The sequence below is a fragment of the Podarcis vaucheri genome (assembly GCF_965113315.1).
Source record: "Podarcis vaucheri genome assembly, chromosome: 2".
In the NCBI taxonomy this organism is placed as follows: Eukaryota; Metazoa; Chordata; class Lepidosauria; order Squamata; family Lacertidae; genus Podarcis; species Podarcis vaucheri.
This window is the reverse complement of record NC_138760.1, coordinates 55,215,750-55,234,701: the sequence shown is the minus strand read 5'-3', so window position 1 is coordinate 55,234,701 and position 18,952 is coordinate 55,215,750. Positions and strand designations below refer to the sequence as shown.

General features: G+C 46.5%; 3 protein-coding genes and 1 long non-coding RNA gene across 5 annotated transcripts in view; 2 read left to right on the top strand and 2 right to left on the bottom strand.

The window, feature by feature from the left end:
- SH3TC2 (SH3 domain and tetratricopeptide repeats 2) overlaps nucleotides 1–18,952 on the bottom strand; it is a 350,436-nt gene that overhangs the window by 303,718 nt on the left and 27,766 nt on the right. The window lies entirely within an intron of this gene.
- Nucleotides 113–9,443, top strand: GRPEL2 (GrpE like 2, mitochondrial). 2 transcript variants are annotated; one of them, XR_014217128.1, is made up of 5 exons: nucleotides 113–270; nucleotides 4,524–4,680; nucleotides 6,120–6,201; nucleotides 6,544–7,804; nucleotides 9,070–9,443. XR_014217128.1 is itself a non-coding variant. In XM_082213770.1 (4 exons), the coding sequence occupies exons 1-4, from the start codon at nucleotides 182–184 to the stop codon at nucleotides 6,894–6,896; spliced, it is 681 nt and encodes a 226-aa protein (XP_082069896.1). In that variant the 5' UTR covers nucleotides 113–181; the 3' UTR covers nucleotides 6,897–9,443. The 2 variants fall into 2 exon arrangements, 1 of the variants encoding a protein (XP_082069896.1); XM_082213770.1 differs by having other exon boundaries at nucleotides 6,544–9,443.
- LOC309527186 lies at nucleotides 7,107–10,901 on the bottom strand. The gene is made up of 2 exons (XR_014217129.1): nucleotides 10,270–10,901; nucleotides 7,107–9,894 (listed from the first exon to the last, which is right to left on the bottom strand). It is a non-coding gene; the product is annotated as an uncharacterized lncRNA (long non-coding RNA).
- On the top strand, nucleotides 11,076–18,334 carry PCYOX1L (prenylcysteine oxidase 1 like). The gene is made up of 6 exons (XM_082213769.1): nucleotides 11,076–11,325; nucleotides 13,814–14,020; nucleotides 14,201–14,375; nucleotides 14,537–14,748; nucleotides 14,924–15,064; nucleotides 17,188–18,334. The coding sequence occupies exons 1-6, from the start codon at nucleotides 11,214–11,216 to the stop codon at nucleotides 17,844–17,846; spliced, it is 1,506 nt and encodes a 501-aa protein (XP_082069895.1). The 5' UTR covers nucleotides 11,076–11,213; the 3' UTR covers nucleotides 17,847–18,334.

The following is an 18,952-nucleotide window of genomic DNA, read 5'->3' as shown; positions in this document are numbered from 1 at the left end:
GACCCTCCGCATCCCTCCCAACTGTATGATTCTGTATGATTCGCTGCAAGGAGGGCGGGCGGGAGCGGGAGGCCGCGGTGCCTGACGGGAGTTGTAGTCGCCGCCGCCGCCCTTGTCTCCTCCCACCGTCGGCGCCTGGCGGTCCAGTGTCGGCCACGCTTCGTCCGTCGGCGGGGCAGCTATGGCAGCAGCAGGCAGGTCGGCGCGGGCGGCGGGGCGCTGCTTCAGCCCCCTGCTCCAGTTTAGCCACCATCACTTGCGCTACGACAGGTACGGGGGGCGGGTGGGGGGGGGGCTGGCTGAAATGGGCTCCTTTCCAATCCTCCTCCTTCCTCAGTCGAGCCGTCGCCCTCTTCCCCCCGTGGGTGGCGGGCAATGGCGAGCCCCTGCGCAGGCCGCCGAGGACTGGATCCTCTCCTTTTTCTGGCTCTTCCCCCACTTGCACCTCGCCTTTGGGGGGATATTAAGGCACCCCCCCCCCAAAGATCTATAGCGGGGGACCTACCTGTGTGTAGCCACCGCTGCCATGTAGTTTTCCCGGGGCGGCGCTCTTTTTTGGCGGGGCTGGGGAAGTTTTGCTTTAGATCAGTGGTTCCCAACCTTTTTTTGGCCATGCCCCACCTAAGCATCTCTAAAATCCTGAGGCCACTCCACTTGTGACATATAATTCTGATTGTTCAAAAAATGAACTCCTATTTACGTGGAGGAAGCCCAAAATACCATTAACTGTTAACAACTCGTTCTCGAATTTCCCCCCTTAAAAATCAAATTGCCCCTCGTTGGGAACCGCGGCTTTAGATCCTCTCCTCTTTTTGCTGCCCCCTTCATGCAGCTCTTGGGAATTTGCGATGTCTCTCCCAGATTCCCTCCCTGGAGGTGATTTTTTCTCGCCTGGAGGTGTGTTAGCACCCAGAAGGTGCCACGGCACCCAGGCACTCAAAATGGGCTCTCGCGGTGCTTTTTATGTAGTATTTTTAGATCAGTGCGTCTCTGAGGATTGCACCCAATTTTGTGCCTTTTTCTCTGTGTCTCTCTTTTTTCTCCTCCAGTGAAGGGAGAATGAAGGCATCCTGGTGGAGTTTCCTTTCTGTGCAGCTGATAAGAGAGCTACTGAGAAACTCTCAGTTACTGAGATGATAAGAAAGCCCTGTGGGGGTCGGGCCAAAGGTTGATTTAGTTCAGCGTCCTGTTTCAAACAGGAGATGCCAGGGGTTCCCAAACTGTGGCCTGCGAACCACTTCATTCAGGTGGTCTGCAGCTTGTCTGTGAAAATACACTAATAAGTCATACAGCACCTAGCATGTTACAATTGCTATAACAGGTGGAGGAATTGTAAAGTGGGTCTCCAAGCCCCTCAGCAATTTTCAAGTGATCTGTGGGGGTAAAGGTTTGGGAACCACTGGACTAGATATTTCCAGGATGCCACAAGAAAAAAATAATTAGACTTTTTCCTTTTGACCCTAAGCAACTGGCTTGTTTGCCTTGTAGTCCTCTTTTAAAGGTCCTGGAGTCTGGCTGTCTGGCAATTATATTGGCAGACTGGTACCTGCATTTTGAATATTTTATTAATACTTTAATTTTTTTGTTTGTTTTAATATTGTATAGAAGTTTGGAATGTCTATGTATGTTGCCTTGGAATCCCTTGGATGAAGACATGGGTTAGACATTTTCAAAGGTCATAGTTTGCAGTGGGGATAAGGGGGTGTGGAGTGGGCGGAAGATGCTGGACTTCACTGACTCAAGAGTAAGATGCAATCCGAGTAGCATGAGGATTTCATATCTATGGTTGATGCTTGGTTTGTTAGCTATTCATAGCCCAGAACATGTACACACACACACCATCTAAGGAAGTGATCTCATAGTAAATTCCATAGCTAAACTTTGTAGTTTGTGCAGAACTTTGTAGAGCAGTACCTCCAGGCATGAATAACCAGCATGTGAGAGATCTGTGTCCTGTTCAAATACTGTCATCAGCTGTGTCATCAGTACATCTGATTTTGTTAGTAACTTGGTTCTCAGTACAATTTTATAGTTTCCTGTGTGGTGTTTTTATCTCCCTATTGCACCATTCTTTCTATGGGAGTGTTCAGTGAGGCAGGTTACAACAAAGAGAATTTATCAAGCATCACTGAAATGCAAATGAACAATATTTTAAAAACCCTATAACCCACTAATATGTTGATCTGGTCTTTTTGAAACAGTAGCAGCAGACGTTCATCCTAACTAATAGCACAATGTTGAGAAAGCATGTTGGAATAAAATGGTCGTCTTCGCTGTCTGCCGAAAAGCAGGCAGTGCTCTTCCCTTGGGGGGGGGGCATTCTAAATACTGTTGATGTTTCTGGGCAGGCCTCATTCATCTGTTGTACAACCATTAGTGAGGGACCCCCCAAAAAGGCTTATAAAGTAGAATAGAGTTCTTGAACAGTTCTTTGTAGGGGGAAGCAGGAACAGCTGGCACAGTGATTATGTCGAACAGTGTTGCCGCTGTCACTTACAGTGGAGCCAAAGCAGTTCACCTCCTGCTGCAGGCACACATCCCTGACCTTGCTGCTAACCTGCCCTACTCCAGGAGCAAATTGCTTACCGTTGGAGCTAGTAAAGGGTCCATGTAATGTCATCTGATGTCACCTTACTTCTGGACTGACTTCATGGGCAGCCCAATGCAGAGGATGGTACAGAACTAGTCTAGCTTGGAAGTGATTATGGCTGAAAGACGAAGGAAGGTTTTGATCCGAATGGTCTGTCCACTGAGTTTTGGCCTTCTTAACGAGAGATTCGTTAACGGAACCCACTGTCTAGTTGAAGAGAATGGTTCATCATTCCTAAATCTGTTGTCATTCAGGCAAGTGCTTTCAGAAGCTGTTTCCTTCCTTCCTTATGCAATGTTTGTGTACACCCACAGCTTAAGAGGAGAAAATGTCACTCAGGAAGCATATGCCACTCAAATGCTGCAATTCTGCTGTCTAGGTAGGTCCTTTTGATCTCCTAATGTGTGTGTCACTTTTCAAAGGCAAAGACACTACCCAGCTCTTTTAAAAAAAAAAAAATTAATAGAGCATGGGTTTGAAGATTATTTATTTCAAGCAGCAGAGTCACACACTCGCTGCCCAACCCAGCACTTCAACAAGAAGTGAAACTTCCTTTCCCCACCCCTGTCCAAATCTAGCTCCATGAATCACTTCTGTGTGGGTGGGTGGAACACAGCCCCCGCTCTCTTTGGGTGTGGAGTATACCTACCTGCCAGGGGTGCTAATACAGATCCCTCCCTGCTTTCTGGAATCCCTGCAAACAGTTTAACAATGGCAGCATATGCTTTCAGTTCTTTGCAAGCAGCACTCACTATAAACCCCAAACCTGGTATTCCCTCAAAACCTATGCCAAATTTTGTGTTGTTTTGTGCCACAAACACTACATTTTATGCTGCTGCCCACAACTGTGTACCACTGTATCAAATCAGAATTTGTAGTTAACACCCCAAAACACAGCACTGTTGGATCGTCTCCAAACGTAGACATCAGTCCTCTTTTCACATGTACTTCAGATAGTAGAGTCAAGCGTTAGGGCAGCAAGATTCATTCAGAGCTTGGCAATATATTAAAAATGCTGGCAAAGCATTGAGCCCTGTTCACCTAAAGAGGAAAGAGTAGAGTTTTGTTTATAATAGAAACATGGGACCTGCGGCCATTCAGTCACTACTCTACTCCAACTCCCATAATCCTTGCTGGCTGGGGCTGGTGGGAGCCCAGCTGGATCCCTCTTTTATGATTTTACAGTTTGCATATTAGCAACAGCACAGCTCTGAGTTTTCCCTTACGGGCAAAAAACAGCTTGCATGTCTGCAAAACTGCCCCAGATACTTTTCAGGTGAGTGCATTCAGATCAGCTGAACAATAGTGCACACAGTCGGCTATGATATGTGGCATGTTGCCAACACCCAGAATGAGGTGATTTCAAAGAGTCTTTGTCCTGCAAAACATTCTTGCTATAACTAGCATTGATACAAAAAACCTGACCTGGGTTCCCATGCTGTTGAACACAAAGTGTAGCAAATGGCTGGTTCACCAAGCTCCCTCTGTAATCATATTCATACACATGCTGTAAATGCTAAAGGGATGGGCACAATATAAGTTCTCTTCTTACTTGCCAACCAGCATTTAATGTCACAGAGAAGTGGCTTTAAAAAGTGGGGCAGGGAGCAAGTTGTTCCGCTAGTCAACGGCACCCGGATCAAGTTTTCCAACCTATATGCAAAAGGCTGTTGCTTTTCAGTCTTTCTCCTTCACAGGATTGGGAGAGAGATTAATCTTTTATCTGCTGGAAGAAGGTGTGAATAAAAATTCCCACCCAATAGCACAAGACTGAGGCCTGTGTTCCCTTGACCTGGACCACTGCTGCCTCCACCCAAGTCCTGAAGGTGGGAAAACACAAGGCTGGAGCTAGCTGATACATCACTATTTTAAACAGACACCTTTGAAAGTGTTCCTGCTTCTCTCCTCATTGTTTGTCACTGTCTTGTTTCAGAGGCTTGTCCTTTGCCTTCAGCACTGCTGCACAGCAGAGGAGCACAGGCGATGACTGTGGTCCAGAAGACCCTCCTGATGAGCCTAGACATCTCCTGAACGAGAACAGTTTAGAGCTCAAAGCCACCAAATTGGAAGAACAAGTCCGTGTCTTAACAGTATGTATCGTCCTTAACTTGGCCGTTTGCCCTAACACATTTTTTTTAGGTTTCAGCTTTTGTGTGTCTTAAATACCCAGTCCCAAAGTCTACAGCATGCAGTAGTCAAAAGATCAGATTAGTAGAATTAGATAGCATCCCCTGCTGCCGCTCTTCCCCCGCAACTCCTGCAGCATAACTCCTTCCACTGTTGCCAGCCTCCTCCTCCTCCAGGCAGGCTAGCTGGTGGTGAAAGCAGATCAGAACAAGTGTCTGTTTGTTTGGGTCCCTTCCGGCTGGTAGAGAAAAGGGAGGATGACGACAAAGGTCTACCAGCAAGATGTCAGTTCCAGGGGGCCCTGCCAGGGTGTGCAGGCCTCAGCATTTGCCTGACCAGGCTGAGAGCTGACACTAGGCCTGGTGTACAGCACTGCAGCCGTCATTGTTATGTGCACTGAATTTACTCTTAAGCATTTTATAAATATAACCAGGCTATTTATTGTGTGTCCGTTACTTTTCCAAACATAGAGCTAGGACAATAGTCAAAACATTCCAGAACAGCAGATCCCCAGCTGGTGACATCTCTAGTGACCATCACTGCTGCCTGCCTGGGCTCTTTAAAGAGGGGCCAGGCAGAAGGAACAACTCCGAAGTGTTGTTGTCCACACAAGGCGAAAGCACCGTTCTGTGTAGCAGTGCCTGTCCTTCCTGTCATCCACTAAATGCTCACTGTGATGGGATGCGTTTGTGCACTCACAATCCATCAGTATTCAGTAAGCAAGGGGGAAGTCTATATGCACACTCTCCGGATAGCTTGAGCAACAGTGTCTAGAGACTGTCATTAGACTTTTTCCTGTGCTCAGCATAAGGGGGGGGGGGCAATGGCGGCAGACTATTTTTGCTTAGACAAGCCTATCCAGACAAGCAGACTGTTGATATGTGTGCTTCATCTGGTTCTCTGCTGATTTTAGTTATTATTTTTTAATGTTTTAAGTAGTTGCTTTTAACTGTGTTTTTACTGATAATCTTAGGGTTTTTGTCTTTTTGTACACTGCTTTAAGGTTTTATTACCGTCAAGCTGTATATACATTTTGCGAAATAAATGTAATAAATAAGGCATGTTAGTAGATGCTGCTTTCACATTTTCCCATTTTCTTTCTGCTGCATAAGTATGCATGCATGTACATCTGCTGTAGCTATTCCTTGCCATTGTTTGTTAGTTGAAGAGGGTAATGAAGTGGGGTGGGGAGATCTTTAGGTCTTTTTCAATACGGCCCATTCATTTCAGCAGGAAGTCACACAGGCAATGTGTTTTATCTAAGAGCAGCAACTGAAGGCTGTGTATGTCAAGCAAAGCTGCCCTCAACCCTCGTGGTCCAGGCTTGCAGCATTATAGATGGCTCATTGACCTGTTGCTTTGGGTGATGTTCTTGTCTGACTCTGCTTCTTACTATATGCAGGAACGGTACCAAAGAGCCCTGACAGATTCTGAAAATGTTAGGCGGAGGACGCAGAAGTTTGTCGAGGATGCTAAGATATTTGGTGAGTAAAAAGGGTGCTAGTATTGTGCAGAGCTTGTACCTACCACCCCATGTGCTCTGCTTTATTTGTTTATTTAAGGCATTTATATACCACCCTTCAAAATGTTTATCTCAGGGTGGTTTATGTTGCAAATAAAATCAATGAGCAAATAACACAAATGTTAATTAAAACAGCAGTACATCTATCAGGTTGTGTTTTTTTAAAAAAAAAGGTTTGACTGTCAGTATTTGCTGGACCTTGATTGTTCTTTTATACAGAGAATGTTATAAGGACTGAGACTCTAATGCATTGTGTCTGCCCTTTGAACAGTCATCCTCACCTTTCTGATCTATGTATCTATAGGCATCCAGAGTTTCTGCAGAGACCTGGTAGAAGTGGCAGATATCTTGGAGAAGACCACCGAGAGTACCACAGGGGGAGAACACGATGACCCAACTCTGACTCTCAAGAAGATATGCGAAGGCTTATCTCTCATAGAGTCCAAACTGCAAAGCATATTTGTGAAGCATGGCCTGCAGAAAATGAACCCCATTGGTGGCAAATATGACCCCTACGATCATGAAATAGTCTGTCATGTGCCAGCAGAGGAAATGCAGCCAGGCACTGTAGCATTAGTGACTCTGGATGGTTATAAACTTCACGGCCGCACTATTAGACATGCGCATGTAGGTGTGGCAGTAGAATCACACGAATGAGGTGGACACGTTTTATAAATACTTGAGACCTGAATGGACTGATTTCTCTGTCCACGTGACTGTTGCTGCTATAGTATGGATTTTTATTTATTAAGCCAAATTTGTTACCTGCTGGCCTCTCAGGATGAGTTGCAATGGCCTGATCTTCACTTCCAAGACGTACAGCTAATTTAATATTACTTGTTCTGTGTCATAAATTGTGTCTGTTCCCCCCCCCCCCCAGCTGTTTCTCAGATAGAGGTAGTGCTGCGACTTTTCTGGCTTTCCATTAAATTCTGTTGTGGGTTTTGAGGGGAAGGAGGACTCCTAATAATTCCTAATAAGGGAAGGGCCGTAATTCCAAGAAGGGAAGGGAAGTAGCTCAGTTGTAGACCAATGTTGTATGCAGAAGGTACCATTTTGGTCCCTGGCATCTCAAGGCAATATTCAAAATACTGAAACCAGTCAGGGTAGACAAAGGGGTAGTCCTCCAGGATGCTGTGGAATACAGCTCCCATCAGCCCCAGACAGCATGAGTAATGATCAGGGGTGATGGGAGCTGTAGTCCAGAAGGTTGACTACCCATGGTGTAAATAATACTGACCAGTGGTCTGACTTGGTATAAGTGATTAAATTAGAACTTTCTGTGTTCTTACAAATGCACTCTGCTTTCCTTGAATTTTGGTTCAGCTGCTGCAACCTCTGCTTTTCTGTATGTAAAGTGGGAATATGATACCTGCCTACCTCCCAGAAATGCTACAATTATTTATCAGCTGTAAAGCATTTTGAAAACAAGTGATGAGTAGTGTGAAGGGGCTTTGATACCCAGCAGAAGTGTGTCTGGAGGTGTTAATTTGTAAATTCTTTCTGCAGTTGGAGATCTTCCTCAGGTTACTTGGCTATTTCAACCCTGTGAAATCTCCACTGTGGTATGTATAGGGGATATGGATGAGTCCTTTCTCATTGCCATTTAAAATACTGGACAAAATGGGCCAGTAGCTCAACAGTTTAAGGAAACAAAATAGACTTTTTGTGAAGATTCAGGTTTATTGGCCATAAATTCTCCCTCAAATTATGTACCACAGTTTTCAAGCACAATTTGCTATATTATCGATGCTGGAAGAAATGGAATGGTCTTGTACTCCAAAAGGGAAGTATAGTCTTTCGAGTTTGAGCTCACAAGTAATTGCTATGCAGATGGCACTGTGAAAAATCTGGATTCGGAGACTACTAGATTAGACATCAAAATATATTATTTGTTTTTTATTTAGTATTTTTTTAAAAAAAGAGAGAGAGAAAGTGTCTATGCAAAGTGTACTTCAGCTAATTTCAGTAAAAATAGCAAGAAAATTATCAGATCAGAGTTTCAGCCAAAGTTTTAAGGGGACTTCCAGCTAGAGAATAAATTGGTATCATTCTGTAAACAAGTGGATGCTTGATTCTGATCAGTTTTTGTGTGACAGGTAAGCTAAACATGCAAGCGTGAAAAATCCTAACTCTATTTGAGAGACGATTGAGGTAACCCAACATGTTGGCTTCATTCTGAACCCTAGGTGAAAGTTCAAAGAAATGAATCTTTGTGAGGGTGGCCTTATTTTTGACTCACACCCACTTCCTTTTTCAGAGGAGTTTTGTCCTGTCTTGCTATCTTGTCTAAGTTTGGTTAGAATTCATCAGCTGAAAGTTCCAGATGCTGCTGGCTCCCATGTTATTTGTATTAGCTTTGTCTGTACTGTCAAGAGAGAGATCTCTTGACTCTGAAATTATAAAAATGATTCAAGTTGGTATTTATTTCCAGGATTTCCTTCCTACCATATACATTCTTGTGTTAGTTAGTCAGAAAGAAGTGGTGTTTCATGTGAGCATATTCAGCAGTGGACTTTGGGCTCTCATATTTCAGCGGCAACACTAAAATTCAGTGCCCCCTCCCACTACTTGCGCTTGATTCTACAGCATTGTTGTGGCGCCCCCTGCAGGGCGGCACCCAATGTGGCCAAACCAGGCACGCTACCCTAAAACCACCTCTGGCATATTCTCAGGCAGATGTACATGAACTGAATCCACAAAGGGTCATCTGCATCACCAATTTGGGGGGGGGCAACTTTGGGCTATAAGTGAATGATCCTTAGAGCAATATAAGAGATTGTTAGAGCACATTTCTAATTTAAAACAGATTTGTATTTTTCCCCCCAAGGCAAAAGAACAAAATATTTTTCCAGCACAGTCATGCATGTTTGCTCAGAAGTTCCATAGGAAATAAGATTTAAATTGCATCTTGAACTGCAGTCCTGTGAACTGAGCAAGACCCGCTGAGTACAATGGGCTTGTTTCCAAGAAAACACACAGATTACAGTGTTTGTCTTCCAGTTGTTGACTTGCTCAAAAAAGCGGCAAGCTATTTATGTGTACAATACAAATCCATACAGTTGAATGCTGCATTTATTAAACCAAAAGTTTTTGCTTTTGCTGGGTAAGGAAGACAAATCAAGTTGTTCAGAACATAACAATGTATTGAAATCACTCTGCACCATATTCTTACAAATAAAAGTTACCTTTACAAGACTGAAACATGTGGTATTGACTTTGAATGCCTCCTAAAGAGGATGTGCCCAGTCAGAAATTTAGAAATGTTTGATTTCTTGCCATTTTGAAATCAGCCGGAATCTTGGAAAAAAGGTAATTTAACTGCGTTTGTTTTGATTTAGCACACATGCCAGAGGGGTTATATTCTGCAGGCACCATGGCAACAGCCACTATCCAATGTTTAATTTCTTCAGTATTAAATAAAAGAGCACGCTAGTCTAAAATGCACTCTGGTTAAATGCTTTGGATTATTATTAGCTCTTTGCAGGGATTCCCACAGGGCGATGTTGATGTTGTCAGCATTCATGTCATGTTTTCAGACACTTGAGTTGGTCTGCCGAAGGTCCAAGTGCCTGAAGCCAGCTCTCTGCTTCGCCATCAGGTTAACCAGCAGCATGTGCTGAACTCGGGAGGCAGTGCTTTTTACACTTGCAACCTGTTATGTACTGAGTTGAATAGGATCCAAACTGCAGCAGTCTGATTGGTCCTAGAACAATAGGATCCAAATTGCAGCAGTCTGATTGGTCCTAGAACAATAGGATTCAGAATGCAGCAGTCTGATTGGTCCAAGAACAATGCAGCAGTATGATTGGTTGGCAGGAACCACCCAATCCTGCTCCAGATAGAAGTGAATCCACAACCTGATTGGCTTACAGTAGAATTCCAGAATTAACCAATCATGTGCAGCCCATTGTGTAAATAATGTATATAAAGCAGATACTTTGAGGGGACTTTCATTCATTCCTCCTCACCACTATGAGCTGAATAAAGAGCATGAAATCACTTTGCGACTCTGAGTACATTTCACAACCCGAATGTCGAAATCCCCTATTTATTCAGTGATGCCTGCACGGGAAGCTTCGAAGTGTGTGAAAAGCAAACCAACCCTTCCAAGCAAGCAGGCGCCCCAGCTTGGATGTTTACACCCAAGACAGGGCTGGCAAAAATGGCACTTCGGTGGCCCACCCCTCTTAAAGCTACAGGAGATGCAAAGATGGAGACGGGCTGCAGAGTGGGGCCCTTCTCCTTGCAAGCTGAGTTCAAAAGAACCAGCACGTCTTCCTAGGAAAGGCGCGGATCCACGGCCGACCACAAAAGGCGGCAAGAACTTCTGCTTGCGGCTGCACAGTTCCCAGTTTTAAGCTTCGAAAAACAGCAAATGATGAATGGTAATTAAGCGGGGAAGCCGCATGGCAAATGAGGAACGGGGGGGAAGGGAATCGGAGCAAGACTCAGAGCTGAAAGCATCGCGTTTAAGCATTTGCGCGCTTCGCGAAGAAAGCCAAACGCGCCAACCTCGAGGCCATTGCACGCTGCAAGCAAAGGGAAGCCCCGGCCCTCCAGGTGCGCTTCGCCTTCAACTCCCGTCAGCCCTTGCACTTCATGAACGACGGTCGAGGATGACGGGAGTTGTAGTCCGAAAGCCTGGCGGGCGGCGGGTTCCCTGTTCGAGGTTGCATCCTCGGCTCCGAAGGGGCGTCTCTTGAAGGAGGCCGCCTCTCGCCCCTTGCACTCCGCGAAGAAGGCGGCGCTGCGAGAGGCGCAGCCAATGCCGAAGCCAAGCCCTTGCTCCCGCCTCGCTCCTTCGGGAAGCGCTGCTGGCGAGTGGACGGAGGCGAGAGGCTCCCCCGCCAGCCCCGCAGCCGAGAAGCCGTCGGGCAGGCGAGCGAGCCGGACCTCGGCTGCGCGGACATGTAAACTGCGCACGTCGCGCTTTGCGTTCCCGCCTCCTGCGCCGCCGCCGCCGCTGCCAACATGATGGCAGCCTCGCATCGGCTGCTTTTGTTGCTCACCGTGGTAGCTGTAGGGGTGATGCGGAGGGAGCCCCCCGTCGCTGCGGCAGGGGATGCTCCGCCCGGCAAAATAGGTAGGCGCTGCTGTCGAAATCACAGGCGCGCAAGCACGGGGCGCTTGGGTTTTTACGCGTCTAAGCGAGGCCTCCTGGACGGAACGGGCGTCCGTCCTGTGTGAGGTTGTCGACGGGGGTGTGAGGGAAGACAAGTGTGTAAGATACGAAACAAATAGTCCCGAGGATGAGGCTGCACGGACCTGTCAGGGCATGCAGGAGGCTAGGGCTGAATAATTGGCATTAAGGATGCTTCTGTAGTGGCGAAATAGGAAGCTGCCTTCTACTGAACCAGACTGTTGGTCCATTTAGCTCAGGATTGTCTGCACTGACAGGCAGCAGCTCTTCAGGCTTCCAGACGAAAACATCTCCCAGCCAAAGCTGGATATGCTCTGCAGCTGAGTGATGGCCCTTTCCCCTTAAGCACAGGCCGTGTTTGCCTGCTAGTCACACATTCTCCAGTATGACATTTGTCCCAGGATTCGTCATTATTGCAGTTGTTCATAATACTAGCAGCCACCATAACAAAGGCACACAAAGCCTTTGTTGACAAGAATAAGATGGCAAGTTGCTCAGGGGTAGCCAGAGGATGCTGGACTTTGAGAGGCATTTGGGGCTGATTTACACAGTACAGTGGTACCTCGGGTTACAGACGCTTCAGGTTAATAATAATAATAATTTATTATTTATACCCCGCCCATCTGGCTGAGTTTCCCCAGCCACTCTGGGCGGCTCCCAATCAGTGTTAAAAACAGTACAGCGTTACATATTAAAAACTTCCCTTACAGATGCTAACCCAGAAATAGTACCTCGGATTAAGAACTTTGCTTCAGGATGAGAACAGAAATCGCATGGTGGCGGCGCGGTGGCAGCAGGAGGCCCCATTAGCTAAAGTGGTGCTTTAGGTTAAGAAGAGTTTCAGGTTAAGAACAGACCTCCAGAACGAATTAAGTTCTTAACCCGAGGTACCACTGTAGTTCTTTCTATAGCCACTCATCACCCCTGACTTCTGTACTTGAGTGAGTTTAGATAATGGGAAAGGGGGCTTCAGCTAAATATTAGGAAAGATCTCCTGGTGGTAGGGGCTGTTTGCCAGTGGAACAGAGCAGAACAGGAAGCCTTGGAAAGTGGTGGCCTTTCCTTCAGTAGAAGTTTTTAAGCAAAGGCTGGCTGGCCATATATGAGGAATGCTGTGGCAGTAGGTTTCCTGCATGGACCAGGGCTTGGACAATATGTTTTATCGCTTTATTATTACAATTAAAATTCTGTTGGGAGCCACACAGAGTGGCTGGGGAAACCCAGCCAGATCGGTGAGGTATAAATTATTATTATTATTATTATTATTATTATTATTATTATTATTATTATTTCCTTAAGGTGCCTTAACTCTGTAGCTGGGAAATGTGTACCTGACCACTTTGATGAAGATTTCCTGTACTTAATGAGCACAAAATCATCAGAGCATTTGTTGGTCTTTAAGATGCCACAGGACTCGGGTCACTTTGCTAAATGCTTCCATGGCTACCATTTTGGAACCAATCAAAATCTTAAAATCATTCACGGTGGGCTTTTTCTTGCTCTGTGGGTTTTTTTTAATTAAAAGAAAATACTACTACATTTTTTGAGCATATGCAGACAGCAGCAACTTGCCATGTAAAGTAATTGATGTGATATTTGGCATAAAGCTGCAGCTTGGTACACACGTCTCTCTCTCTCTCTCTCTCTCTCTCTCTCTCTCTCTCTCTCTCTCTCTCACACACACACACACACACACACACACGAGTTAAACATGTTGAGAGATTCAGATGAAAGCTTGCTGTGGCCTTCTGCAGAACTTTCCCTTGCTTCATAGCAACAGTTTTCATTTGGCGAAGAACATGGGTGTCAGGGAACTGCCATCGGAGCCAGAGGGAGAGGGAGGGCTCCAGAGGGATTCCGGAGAGCGTCCCGGGAGGGAGAGAAGCAGCACATCTTCTGGGGAAGGAAATCAGCGTAGCACCAGTGGAAAAGGGGGGCAGATGGGGGAATCGGCGAGGTGGCTCCATGACTCCTCGCCGGGGACCAGCGGGGAGAGCACGGGTCCTCCGCTGCCCACACCCTCCCTGCGCAGAAGGCTTCCACGCAGGGAGACTAGGCGTCAAAGAGCTTCTTTGCTGGAAGAAGTTCAAGAAACGCCCACTGACGGATTCTGCCAGCGATTAAGACAGCCACGGGCGAGTGGCTGTCCAGACAGAAAGGGTTCACTCAGGCAACCCAGCCAGGTGTGGCGCCGATTTACACACGAGCAACCCCTAGAACCATTACAATGGGTAAAATATCAGGCCAAATGACTGGGTTGGAAAACCTTCCTCTTCATTGTGTGGCATCCTCCCTGCAGGACAAAGGATTGTTTAAGGGTCTGTGTGTAAGATGAGCAACCTGCTGGTCCTTTGGGGAGTGGGGTGGGTGGTTGGAGGTGGGCATGCATCTGCTCTGCCTTATCCTCGCCCCTCTGCTTTTGCCTTGGCAGCTGTAGTGGGAGCTGGGATTGGCGGCTCTTCGTTGGCCCACTTCCTGCAGCAGCACTTTGGGCCACAGGTGCAACTGGACGTGTACGAAAAGGACACCGTTGGGGGCCGCCTGGCCACGGTCACTGTCAACAAACAGCAGTATGAAATCGGTGGTGCCTCCATTCACTCTCTCAACCTACACATGCAGGACTTTGTTAAGCTGCTGGGTGAGTGTGGGTACAATCATCACACTGGAAACAATTGCATTCGGGCCAGGTTTCGTAGCCTGTACAAAATCTGCAAAACATTGTTGTAAAAGCAGAAGGCTGCATTGCCTGCGCTCCCTGACTCATGAAAGAGGACAGAAAGTAGCCTTACTCTTCTACCTCATTGTCCCCTTATCCTAGGGCTGAAGCACCGTCGAGAATTGGCCGGGAAGAGTGCCATCTTTAGCGGGGAGCAGTTTGCCCTAGAGGAGACAGACTGGTACCTGCTGAACCTCTTCCGACTCTGGTGGCACTACGGCATGAGCTTCCTGCGCCTACAGATGTGGGTGGAGGAGGTAATGGAGAAGTTCATGAGGTATGTGACGGAGGTGGTGGAACCTCTGGAGAGGGAAAGAGGGTGGTCTTCCTTCTCCTTTAAGCCCAGAAAGTCTCCAGCTAGGCTGAAGAGATGCACTGAACTTCCTTTAGATCTCCTGGCTGCTCCAGATTTGTCTCCTCCTTTTTTGTGTCCTGCAGGATCTACAAATACCAGGCCCATGGCTATGCGTTTTCTCGCCTTGAGGAGCTCCTGCATTCGCTGGGTGGGGACACGTTTGTCAACATGACACAGCGCTCTGTGGCAGAGTCCCTGCTGGAGGTGGGCATCACACAGCGCTTCATTGACGAGGTCATTGTGGCCATTCTCCGTGCCAGCTATGGCCAGTCAGTACTGGTGCCTGCGTTTGCAGGTGAGTGCCACCTTTTGCTATCTTGCTGCAGACCAACCAAGCAAGGCCAAAGGTGTCTCTTTCCAGTGGAGCACTGACTGATCTCAATAGACCGGGGCATGTTGCCAGAGGGAATGGTGTCTTCATTACTTTATTATTATTCTGACACCTAACCCCTCTGTATTTCTATCTTCAGGGGCCATGTCCCTAGCAGGGGCACAGGGCAACATGTGGTCTGTGGAAGGTGGCAACAACCTGGTGTGTTCAGGCTTGCTGAAGCTGACGAAAGCCAACATAATTAAGGCCACTGTGACAGCAATTTCTCTGCACAACTCAGGTAAGCTGCTCAGAGCTGAAAGAGAACCAGGATATCTTGGGTAACAGGACTGGGCACTACCTTTGCTTGAGACCTTGAAGATTAAGTCAGCTAGATCAGGGGTCACCAACCTGCTGCCCTCCAGATGTTGCTGGAGCATAACTCCCATCATCACTGACCATTGGCCATGCTGGCTGGGCAAGGACAGGGTTTGGCAAACAATGATGAGAGGGAGACCAGCTCAGATCTCCTAAGGAACTAAAACAGGGATCATCAGGGGGCTGGTCCACTGTCCCTCGGACCTTGTGGGGAGCAGACTATATTTTTTTTTGGCGGGGAATGAATGAATTCCTATGCCCCACAAATAACCCAGAGATGCATTTTAAATAAAAGGGCATATTCTACTCATGTAAAAACATGCTGATTCCCAGACCTTCCATGGGCCAGATTTAGAAGGCGACTGGGCCAGATCTGGGCCCCGGGCCTTAGTTTGCCTACCCATGAACTAAAACTTTCCAATTCAGTTGAACTTCTCTTAAGAGACCTTATTATGGACAGCAGCTGGTATACCACCAATGGCCTTGCATGGCAGGGGTGAAGTTGAGGGATCACTTTAACTTTACATTTCCTTACTTGTGTCTTGAAAATGCTTCCAAAGAAGGAGCCAGAACATGCCTGCAGACAAGAATCTGCAGGAAGTGGGTCTTGGGACCTTCTTTGCTATTCACTTGTCTCAGCGCCTTTCCAGATGATCAGTTGGTTGCACAAGAAATTATAAACAATGCATATTTACTGCACAGACTCTGCATTTCTCCACAGTTCTGAGCACTAAAAAGTACAATATTTTATACTTGGGAAAATCCAGTGTTCTCTCTCGGTTGTGCATTCATTACCGTTGTGATTACTTTATGTAGATGTGACCAGGCAGGTGTGACAAGTTGAATTCTTTTGTGATGCAGTCAGTGAGGAGCAACAAAACTCTCTCCTTATGTACCTGGATCATTTAGTATTGGATCTTTAAAAAAAATAAATTGAAAAAATTCTTAAGAGACTATGTTTTCTTCACAATAGGAATCTTTATCAAAAGGTATTTCTCTTTAAGCACTTACAATAGGCTAACTCCCACCCTTTTCATATTCCTCATCCCTTCCTATATTTCATTGTTTTTGTTAATTATATAGGCAGTAGATAATATCCAGCATTAGCCATACTCGGAGAATATCCATTGACATCAGTAGACAAGTTGTTTAAATCCATTGACATCAATGGGTATACTCTTGAGTGTGACGTAGTTGGCCTTAGCCCAATAGAGCTTGCTGAAACACATCATTGTTACATTAATTTTATTTATTAAATTTGAATGCTGCCGTATATCCATAAATCTCAGGATAGTTCGCAACATAAAATTACAGTATGAAAAACACAATTGTTCTGCTGCTGCTGCATTCACATGCTTTCATTTTATGCCACTGTGAACCTTACAGTCTCATGCTTGCTATCTCACAAGCTGTTGAGTACTTCCAGGGACTACAAACTCCCTTGATCCTTGACCGTTGGCCAATGCTGGCTGGGGCTGATAGGAACTGGAGTCCAATAACATCTGGAGAAGTAGCACCTTGGTCACCCTTCCTGCAGCTAATCAGCCAGATCTGGTGTTAATAGTTAACAGTGCTCCTTTCGATGGTGTACCCAAGGCTGAGACATCCGTAGACGTACACACCCTCGCTTTCATATGCTCCAGTATTTTGGCCTTGCCTAGTGTCACTTGCATCTGTGTACACAGAAGGTGAGAAGATTCCCCACCTGCTTACTAGTGGACAGTCAGAAATATAGTCGCTCTTTACTCTTATATCTGTTACTTGTGCAAAATGTATATCGACTCTATGTATCTGGTCTAGCTCACCAGGCAGGGTCTGGAAGCTTAAACCAGCAACAACAAGAAAAGAATAAGAAACAGAGGGGAAGGGGTTAACTAAGGAACATGGAGAACCACAGAGCCTTGGCAGATTGTTGAAGAAGCTTTCCAACTTCTAGGTCTTACCCGTTTAGCTCCTTAAAACCTTCAGCAGAATGTGAGGGTAGTTGTTGTGTATTTGAGTTGCTGTTTTGAGCGCGCTCTCTCTCTCTCTCTCCACTCTTTCCAGAAGGAAAAACCTTCTACCAGGTGCACTATGAGGATGAGGAAGGCCAAGGCTCTAGCTTCTATGACATCGTGGTCATTGCTGCTCCACTGCATAATAACAAAAGCAACATCAGCTTCCAGAACTTTGACCCTCCCATTGCTGAGTTCCCAGGGATCTTCCACACCACGGTCACTTCTGTCATCCATGGCTACCTCAACTCCTCTTATTTTGGCTTCCCAGACCCAAAGCTCTTCCCCTTTGCCAGCATCCTTACCACAGATGCTCCTGTCCTCTTCTTCAGTTCCATGGACAACATTTGCCCCGTCAACATATCCAGTACCTTCCGGCGGAAGCAGCCCCAAGAGGCAGCCATCTGGCGAGTCCACTCCCAGCACCCCTTGGAGAAGCAAGAGCTGAAGACTCTGTTCCGTTCCTACTACTCTGTCCAGGTGACAGAATGGCAGGCCTATCCTGACTATGGGTCTTCCAAGAGCCTCCCGCCCATTGTCCTCCACGATAACCTCTACTACCTCAACAGCATGGAGTGGGCAGCCAGCTCAATGGAAATGGCTGCAGTGGCAGCCAAAAACGTGGCCCTCTTAGCCTACAACTTCTGGAATCGTGACCTAGAGAAAATAGACCAGAAGGACCTGATGCACAAAGTGAAGACCGAGCTGTGACTTTATAGCAGTTGCTGCTAGAGAAGACTTTCCAGGGAACTCTCCTTTAGTGCATGCAAGGTGGGAATTGGGGTAGGGGTGGGGGGTATTGAAGGATTACACTGGAGGCTTAGCAAGGAGAGAAACAGAAGACTTGGCATACATCCCCATGTGTCTATTGTCTACAATAAGTGCATCCCCCTTCCTGCTATGTTTCAAAGAGTCTGTGGGTCAATATCTACATGTGCCCAGCTAGTAAGGCTTCCTCTTGAGATAACCTTGGAAGGGACCTTGGAAGGGACCTTAATGGGGAGCATCATATACTGATTCCAGCCTTGATGGGCTGGTTTTCTGCTTCAGGCTAAGTGCTCCTTACCTGCTGTCCCATATCCATGCACTGCCACTATCCATGACTGTTCAGGGCAAAACTAAACCCTGTCCTAGAATGGATGGATTGCCTCCTAAGCCTCTGCAGTCCTGACCCCCAAGTTAATTTGTGTTGGCCTTTCTCTTTAATAATAATAATAATAAATAATAATAAATTTTATTTATATCCCGCCCTCCCCAGCCGAAGCCGGGCTCAGGGCGGCTAACAACAATCAAATAATCAGTCAAATGATCACAAAATCTAAAAATATTTCGTTATAAAAATTAATTAAATCATTCCACCAGTTTGGAGCCGCAGCCGAGAAGGCCCTGGCTCTAGTTGAGGCCAGCCTAACCTCTCTGAGGCCTGGGACCTTGAGGGTGTTATTATATGCAGACCGTAGGTTTCTCTGTGGGGCATAGCAGGAGAGGCGGTCCCGTAGGTACGAGGGTCCTAGGCCGTATAGGGCTTTAAAGGTCTTTATGCATAGGCCTCTATACTTAAGGGAACGGGCAGAGTGCTGTCTTTGATGTGACTCCTTTTTGTGTCTTTGGGTGTTTCTGTTTTCCATCCAAAACAATGTTGTTCCTTTTGCTTTGTTGCCAAGCTTCATGAACTTGCCTCTAATTGTAGTCAGCTAGAGAGCCCTGAGTTGGGTCTCCTGGTTTTGGCTACAGCTCAGGTTCTAACACCCTTTTGACTCTGACTGCCTGTACATATGTGAAACTGCATAAACCACTGCCCTGATTGCCCCAGATCC

What these genes read in the sequence shown, in the direction of transcription:
- GRPEL2 (XM_082213770.1), top strand. Translation starts at nt 182, where the DNA reads ATGGCAGCAGCAGGCAGGTCGGCGCGGGCGGCGGGGCGCTGCTTCAGC. An exon ending in CATCACTTGCGCTACGACAG is followed by an intron (nt 271 to 4,523) that starts GTACGGGGGGCG and finishes GTCTTGTTTCAG; the next exon opens with AGGCTTGTCCTTTGCCTTCA. An exon ending in AACAAGTCCGTGTCTTAACA is followed by an intron (nt 4,681 to 6,119) that starts GTATGTATCGTC and finishes TACTATATGCAG; the next exon opens with GAACGGTACCAAAGAGCCCT.
- PCYOX1L (XM_082213769.1), top strand. Translation starts at nt 11,214, where the DNA reads ATGATGGCAGCCTCGCATCGGCTGCTTTTGTTGCTCACCGTGGTAGCT. An exon ending in ACTGGTGCCTGCGTTTGCAG is followed by an intron (nt 14,749 to 14,923) that starts GTGAGTGCCACC and finishes TTCTATCTTCAG; the next exon opens with GGGCCATGTCCCTAGCAGGG. An exon ending in AATTTCTCTGCACAACTCAG is followed by an intron (nt 15,065 to 17,187) that starts GTAAGCTGCTCA and finishes CACTCTTTCCAG; the next exon opens with AAGGAAAAACCTTCTACCAG.